We start from the raw sequence: 7,487 nt of genomic DNA, 5'->3' as shown, positions 1-7,487 counted from the left end.
CGATTGGAGTGAGATTGCTATTCTGTGGCATATAGTCCTCTCGAGCAGGACTTCCTTTCAATCTCCGAAGCAGCGTTGATTTTGAGACACCGTAGGTTTTTGCAGCAGCATTTACAGATCCTATGTCACCTGATCTGAAAGCTGATATTGCAAGCAGTACACTCCCTTCGTTTGAGCTCTTTTGGACGCGTTTTGATGGTGCCATCGCGTGTTGAAGTTGTTGTTGTTATGGACACGTAATTCGTGGACCACGCCGTGGGGTGGACCGCGCTCTGGTGTTTGACGTTAGATCGTCGCTGGCAATTTTGCTGAGCATCTTTGCATGACAAGCAAATGCGTGTTCCGGTCCACAAGCAGCATTTCACTCGGTCCATCGCATTTCCTCTGGGTACGCCACGCGAGATTCGTTAGGCTCCTCACTTCTGAACTTATCAGCGTACGGTCCCTTGCACAGAACAACAACCACATTCCAGAGACGCGGACCGCCACACTACAGAACAATGGCCTCGACATCAGAACGGCACGCATCATCTCCAACGTTGCTCGGCAAGCCGCTAGACATTCCCAAATGGGTTGCGGCAAATAGCCATCTGCTTCAGCCACCCATCAACAACTTCTGTGTTTATGCAGATCCTATGACGGTCATGATCGTCGGTGGTCCCAATGCTCGCACAGACTACCACATCAACGTCACACCAGAATTCTTCTACCAGTACAAGGGCCGCATGCTTCTCAAGACCGTCCAGGCTGGCAAGTTTGTGGATATATACATCAACGAGGGAGAGTTGTTCCTCCTGCCAGGCAACACACCCCATAATCCGGTTCGTTTTGCTGATACAGTGGGGATTGTGATCGAACAGCCCCGTCCCGATGGTAGCGTGGACCGTCTGCGCTGGTATTGCCAAGATTGCGGAGAGCAGGTCCATGAAGCCAGCTTCCACTGTACGGATCTTGGAACTCAGATCAAGGAGGCAGTCCAGAACTTTGAGAATGATCAGGCGGCAAGAAAGTGCGGCAAGTGTGGTGAATTATGCGACGTCAAGCCAAAGCCAGACGTTATGGAGCGCATGAGAACAGCACCATCGTAGTTTTCCGCGCGGAATCATCACGAGATTTCGTGCGTGCGAGGCTTTTTCCAGAGGTTGCCAATGGCGGGGATGTGCCAATATTGAATGAGGCGTTCGGTGGTTGTTTTGGAGTGGCGCACGAAGTAGTGCGGATGCCTTGGCCAGGTGGATAGGCTCTCGCCGAATTCGACTAAGCAGATTTTGAGTCAAGTAATGGAACGCTTCATATTTTATTTTGGTGGTTTCGTGAAACGGCCAATGTTGGTCAGTGGGACGTCGACTAGTAAGGTTCATGAATGGACGGTAAAGGCTTCACCGTTAAAGTCTCTGATAAATGTCCTGCTCGCTGACTGCGTCATCGCCGTCATGAAGTACCATGACCTCACGGTGCCGCCGATGTCGTCTGGACTGTGATGCAGCGACCGCTCGGGCAGTCGGACGGAGTGCTCGTGGCGCTGAATTGTCATCGGCTATGCCCTTTCTCACAGGAGCCCTGTGTGATCGAAGACCCGCCCATGTTCTGACTTCACGGCCAACGACATCCCAAAAAGCATGTTCTGCTGCTGCAGCTTCGTGCTCAGTGGTGATGATGATGTATTTGACCCGGTCAACCGTTGACAATCGGTTGAGGATCGTGTGTGCTTGATAAGGAATGACCGTTCTTGTTTCGCTCCAGAGATTTTCGGTGGCCGTAGCTTCAAGCAGGTAGCTTACTGCTGCTGTTGCTTTCATATGTGTCGTTCTGTCTGGCGAAAAGACATCCGACACAATGCCACGTACGTTGGCTGGGTCGATACAGCATCGCTGGACGACAATACTGCGGGCTGAACCACTGATGCTATCCAGCGGCGATTTCAAAAGGCTTCGAAGTGTTGATATCTTGATGGCTATGGATTGGAATTAGTTTGTATTGGAAAAGAAGCGCTTTGAACGAGACTTGCTCAATGGACTGTCATCAGTACCACCCTCAGCTTCACCGCTGACGGTGATCTCCTCCGGGGTGGGAATAGGCGCTACTGGTTCGATTTTGATGAGACATATGATGTCGGCGATGGCGCGTTGAACGCATATTGCTGAGCCGGCTAAAAACAGAGCTGCGCCGAGATATAAATATCGATCACGATTTAAAGAATTCATAGCTATTTCGGAGTTAGGAATCCAGATGTCTGATGAGTCTCTTGTAGAGGCGAGCACATGGCAGGCAGACGCTTATTGCTGCAGTAAACCGGATCCTCTCATTGAGAAGGACAGAGTTGTACAGGGACCAATGCGAGGTGTGACAGGCTGCTACACCGGAGGATTGTCTGGCGAGCACAGCAGAAGAAACGGCAGCAAACCAAGACTATCACTATACCTCGAACACGAACAGCTTTCCCATGTGTTGCGCCAGCTCAGAGATTGGCAGTTCCGAAGCACGCCCTATGCAAATCATGAGGTGCCGGGACGGGAGTGTTCACTCACAACCTGGGCAGCCACAAAATGGGTGGGCGGCTGCAGCCGGCTTCATCAAATCCGCCGTCTCGGTAGATCTGAATGATAAATATATGACGCCTGACCTTCCACTGCATCTTCGAATTCTTCCACTATAGACTTACTACTCATACGCCCGCTTTTTACAATTGTGTAGAGGCGATTGGTGCCGATCCTGCCGCATAATCCAACGCATCATGGCGGCGACACGGCGACAAGACTCACTACAAGAGGTGCCTCCACAGGCCATTGACGAAGAATCACCACTCCTGGGCAACGCAAACCATCGCACTGATGATCAAGATCACCTTGAAGCGCAAGCAGAGCAAGAGAGGCGAGAGTACGAGGCGGGCGCGGTCCCACTCGCAGACGAACCGTCCAATGCCAAACTACTTCTCGTCATGAGCACCCTATGGTGTTGCGTGAGTATATGACGAGACAATTGCACCTTTGCTGTATGCTGACATTTCATCTGCGCACACAGAGCTTCTTTGCAGCATTAGGTATTGGAAAAACGCCTTTGAACTATCCAGACCTTCATTCTGACCAACATTACTCAGATTCCACCGTGGTCGCGACCCTGACGGGCCCTATCACTTCAACCTTCAAATCTGGACAATCATTCTCGTGGATCGCCTCGGGTTATCTGATCGCCAATGCTGCAACGCAACCGCTGTCCGGCAAGTTGACCGACATCTATGGGCGTCGTGCAGGTCTCATCTTCGCCGTGACCTTTTTCTCTATTGGTACACTTATCTGTGGAGTGGCTCCGACCGATAAAATCATGATCCTGGGTCGCGTTGTAGCGGGTGCCGGTGGTGGCTGCTTGAACACCATATCGGTTTTCGTAGCATCCGATCTCATCCCGCTCCGAAAGCGTGGTTTGTGGCAAGGAATCGGAAATCTCGTGTACGGCGCTGGCATGGGTTTAGGTACGATATATGTGGGGAACTGCTGAAAGACGATTTATTTACTAATACTGTTCTTAGGTGGTGTTTTTGGAGGTCAGTCTTCACATGTTTTCTTATGCCCACGCTCACCATGCTACAGGTTTTGTCAACGACCATCTTAATTGGCGCTATGCATTCTACATTCAAATACCTTTTATCGCTCTCGCAGGTATTCTCGGCTGTGTCATGATCGATGTGGGTGAAGAAATTCAAACATTGTGAAGTTCCTCAACTAACAGTTGTGCCAAGATACCCATCAAGGAAACCGACGCCTCAAAGATCAGACGAGTTGACTTCCTGGGTGCCATTACTCTGGTCGCAAGTCTGGTCCTCCTCCTGCTCGGATTGAACAGCGGTGGCAACATCGTTCCCTGGAACCATCCCTTGGTCTATGTGTCGCTGCCACTAAGCCTCGTGCTGTTCCTTGCATTCGTCTACATTGAAGACCGAGTTGCTTCCGAGCCAATCATCCCGGTCAGGCTCCTTCTCAACCAGTCTGTTGCGGCGGCTTGCCTGACAAACTGGTTCATGACCATGTACGTGTTCGCCCTCAGCTACTATGTCCCGATCTTTTTCCGGGTTGTCAAAGGAGCAAGCACAACTCACGCGGGTCTCCTCTTCATACCACAAGCCGTCGGAGTGTCCTTTGGGTCGCTCGGAGCTGGCATTCTGATGCGATGGACCGGAAAATACCGAGTGTTGCATTATGTGGTGCATCTGCTATCACTCGTGGCGACGTCACTCATATTGGGCACATTCAACGCCCATATCGCCGAGGCCCCACCGTATATCTATCTTCTTATGGTCGGCACTGCGTATGGAGCCATGCTCACCATCACGTTGCTGTCACTGATCAGCGCCGTCGATCACAAGTACCAGGCCGTGATTACGTCGGCATCCTACGCATTCCGCTCGACCGGCTCCAGCATCGGCGTTACCATTGCCAGCGCAGTATTCCAGAATCTGCTAAAGGCTTTCCTCTTCGACAACTTCGGGGATGAGCCGGACGCTGCCAAGCAAATTCGCAAGATCCGCAACTCGCCGGATGCGATCGACCACTTGCCGCTCGGATGGAAGGTTCGAGTGATCGACACTTATGTCGACGCCTTGCGAGGTGTTTGGATTGTCGTGTTGGGCTTCGCTGTGCTCGCTGCTACGGCCAGTGTTTTTGTGCGCGAGCATAAGTTGTACTCCAATCTAGCCCGCAAATAGGGCGACTGTAAATGTATATCTCGATCGCAGACTTTAGAATGTAGCAATTCGGCAACACGTGCGTCTCTTATTCGTCTCCCAGGTTGTACTGCTCAGTGGTGCGACCCACGCCAGCTTCCTCATCACGGACGCGGCGGAAGCCACCGTTTGGGCTGTTTCTGCCACTGCCTGGTGGTGGGTGTGGTTCATCACAGCCTCGGGACAACAAGCTTGGGAAATAACGTCGCCAATTGAAGTATGCCACCGTGAAGCCGAGCGCAGAGCCGGTCACAACGTCACCAACGTCGTGACGGTAGTCCTCGAGACGACTGATGGCGATCATAGCAGCAGCAACGAGCGGCGCGAGGCACAGCAGCACGACGATCAAGCTCGCACGGGGCCGCAGAACTTGAAACTGGCTCGCCAAATAAAGTGCCAGCCATCCCAATCCAGCAAAGGCAAATGAACTATGTCCACTGGGGTAGCTCCTCCATCCGTCATGCAGTTTATGATGATCTGTCTCGGTGCAGACATCTATTGTAACCATCACATCTTTCGGGGTGGTTGGATCTGGCTTACATCGCGAGATCAAGTCAGGACGAGGGCGACCAATGGCGTCTTTGAACAGATCCGTAAGCGTCAAAGTCATAGCCAAGGTGATGGCGAGTCCCAGAAGTACAGTGTGGATCTTGCGTGTGTCCGAACGCCAGCCTACGGACCAGGCGACCAAGAGGATGGCGGGAATGAGGCCAGCATAGCCAAAAAGAAATGCTAATATGCGGCGCGATAGTTAGCTTGCAATAAGTTTGGAGAATCTCGGAGAAATAGACAAGGCATACTGGGCGGCACTCTCTCTACTTCAGCGAAAGGATGCTGGATTCGCATATCGTCCAGGCGAAACTGATGATGGAACGGCGCATCAACCAATTTGAACATGATGTATGCAACTATAAGACCGGCGAGGCCTAGATAGTCACCAGCATAGCTCTTCTGCCAGAAACGGCGCGCAGACTCGTACAGGCCGCCATCGCTGTCTCCGAACATTGCGTCTTTGGTCTTACGACTCTCAGCAGCCTTGATCTTCCGTTTCACGCGTTCAGACTGGCCGGGAGGATTTCGAGAGAGCGTGGCGAACATTCATTTATCCCGTAAAGACAGTCTATGAGAAGTTAGGTGCGCGCGATACAGGAGTGCTCGAAGACGCAGGCGATGGGAAAAGAAGACAATGATGGACATGACGAGAGGCACGCGATCTCCCAATGACAAGCTACTTGAGTACCTAGGTTGGCATAGCTTCAAGTACGCTTGTTCAGGGCCAGCCCTGGTGTCCTTGAGTTCCGTTCTCCAGACGGCAGGAACGCCTCCAGGGCAGACGGGCATTGCTGCGTTGCCGTGCGCCGTACAATGGATTGCGGCTTCCAAGGATGTTGGTGACTTCAAAATTCCGAGCCATTTGATGCCAACAAGCATCTTAATAAAACCCACCAATCTTGGAAGTCTAAAGCATCATAATCAGAATCACAATACCACTTGTCAAGACCAGGTCAACTCTCACGGCATCCGTATCGAGTCTTGCAATTCGTTATCATCATACGTGAGAAGCAACATCGGTCTTAATAGACGTATTCATTGCCTCGGCTGCGCGTCTGAAGACAAAATGCTCCAGGAAAGCGATCGGGTTCGCGATGCGGAATAAGCAACACATCTTACCATCTACACCTGGCAGTGCCTGGACATGCAAATAGAAGCATTGTGCTTAAGCAGGTACTTCAAGACTGAGCACATGGGTGGTCGTAGCCCTACCTGCAACATATTCATCGTGCCAGCCACAGCGAAAGTTCATGTAAATACTCCTCTTTTGCGCCACCTCCCGTCAGCGTCGATGTAGCATCACATTGCAATCATATTTTGACTTCCCTCAATTCGCTGAACTCGGATCACATTCCGTATCGCCGTGGAAGGTGCATTGGCCTCGATAGCTTGTTGCTAGGCCTGACGGCAGTCTGTGAGCGCCACTGTCAATCCGACCCGACATGAGCTCCCATCCCATTCTGCGCCAGGCGCCACGAACATGGCATGTTGCGATCAGTCCGTTTTCGAGGTCGACATTCGCATGTTTCCGACTCGAGCCCTCACGCGCGCGCTCATTCGTCTAGATATCTTGCCAACATGACTGGGACTTAGCTACATCTTCCATCTCCGCATTCGTAGCGTGCCACATTTGATAATCCTAGACCTCTATCATGTGGCTTCGCCTGGATGAGCCCTGCTGACGGATCCGATACCACCGCAATGTAGCGATACCACCTGGGCATATCTCCATCCCGAAACCCTCACCCGGGTTTCTATTCGTCGAGACTTGCAAGCCCCCGAAAGAGGCATTGGCAGAACCACAATGTAGTTTGAAGCTTCTCCGAGCGACTGGCCAACATAAATATGAACGTCCTATCACATCCATGACGGAGGATCAGGCTCTATCAGCGCATACGAAGAAGCCCTTCTGCAACGAGCAATACTCAGTTCACTGTCACCACAAGCATGCGTCTTCTTTCGACCTGCACTTTGGCTCTTGCCATGGTCCTCAGTATAACTTCTGCCCTGCCCGTCGATCACAACGGGGGCGCTCTTCAGGTACGTCTCGAGTCACTCCTATTGACGAAATCACAAGGACCTACTCGACTTCTCTGCTGACGTTGCCGGTTCATTAGCTGCAGAAACGCGATGGCAAAGACGCTGTCGGCGACCTCCTCAATGCTACGTACATTGAATTCTTCGCGTTCTATGCCTACTGCATTCTCAATCCCAAGAA

General features: G+C 51.8%; 4 protein-coding genes across 4 annotated transcripts; 2 read left to right on the top strand and 2 right to left on the bottom strand.

Annotated features, from left to right (window-relative positions):
- The first annotated feature begins 321 nt into the window (after positions 1–321).
- Positions 322–1,341, top strand: K489DRAFT_378482 (3-HAO-domain-containing protein). The gene has a single exon (XM_033604418.1). It carries the CDS (start codon positions 501–503, stop codon positions 1,086–1,088), a length of 588 nt encoding a protein of 195 aa, XP_033461122.1. The 5' UTR covers positions 322–500; the 3' UTR covers positions 1,089–1,341.
- A 44-nt stretch (positions 1,342–1,385) lies between these two features.
- K489DRAFT_369010 (uncharacterized protein) lies at positions 1,386–2,204 on the bottom strand (the record flags this gene model as incomplete). The annotated part of the gene is made up of 2 exons (XM_033602997.1): positions 1,386–1,954; positions 2,030–2,204. The coding sequence occupies 2 exons, from the start codon at positions 2,202–2,204 to the stop codon at positions 1,386–1,388; spliced, it is 744 nt and encodes a 247-aa protein (XP_033461121.1).
- Positions 2,205–2,623: 419 nt separating this feature from the next.
- K489DRAFT_378478 (putative major facilitator superfamily transporter) lies at positions 2,624–4,770 on the top strand. Its single transcript, XM_033604417.1, has 6 exons — positions 2,624–2,959; positions 3,022–3,040; positions 3,098–3,469; positions 3,527–3,541; positions 3,588–3,682; positions 3,737–4,770. Exons 1-6 carry the CDS (start codon positions 2,735–2,737, stop codon positions 4,697–4,699), a joined length of 1,689 nt encoding a protein of 562 aa, XP_033461120.1. The 5' UTR covers positions 2,624–2,734; the 3' UTR covers positions 4,700–4,770.
- On the bottom strand, positions 4,767–5,722 carry K489DRAFT_353737 (acid phosphatase/Vanadium-dependent haloperoxidase; the record flags this gene model as incomplete). The annotated part of the gene is made up of 2 exons (XM_033602485.1): positions 4,767–5,449; positions 5,518–5,722. The coding sequence occupies 2 exons, from the start codon at positions 5,720–5,722 to the stop codon at positions 4,767–4,769; spliced, it is 888 nt and encodes a 295-aa protein (XP_033461119.1).
- Positions 5,723–7,487: the final 1,765 nt, after the last annotated feature.

The sequence above is a fragment of the Dissoconium aciculare genome (genome assembly GCF_010015565.1).
Source record: "Dissoconium aciculare CBS 342.82 unplaced genomic scaffold K489scaffold_4, whole genome shotgun sequence".
Classification (NCBI taxonomy): domain Eukaryota; kingdom Fungi; phylum Ascomycota; class Dothideomycetes; order Mycosphaerellales; family Dissoconiaceae; genus Dissoconium; species Dissoconium aciculare.
Note: the sequence above shows the minus strand (reverse complement) of the source record. Positions and strands in the feature narration are given on the sequence as shown.

Excerpts from the sequence above, each read along its gene's own strand:
- K489DRAFT_378482 (XM_033604418.1), top strand. The coding sequence starts at position 501 with ATGGCCTCGACATCAGAACGGCACGCATCATCTCCAACGTTGCTCGGC.
- K489DRAFT_378478 (XM_033604417.1), top strand. The coding sequence starts at position 2,735 with ATGGCGGCGACACGGCGACAAGACTCACTACAAGAGGTGCCTCCACAG. Across the intron at positions 3,683-3,736 it reads TCGGCTGTGTCATGATCGAT|ATACCCATCAAGGAAACCGA; the intron begins GTGGGTGAAGAA and ends AGTTGTGCCAAG.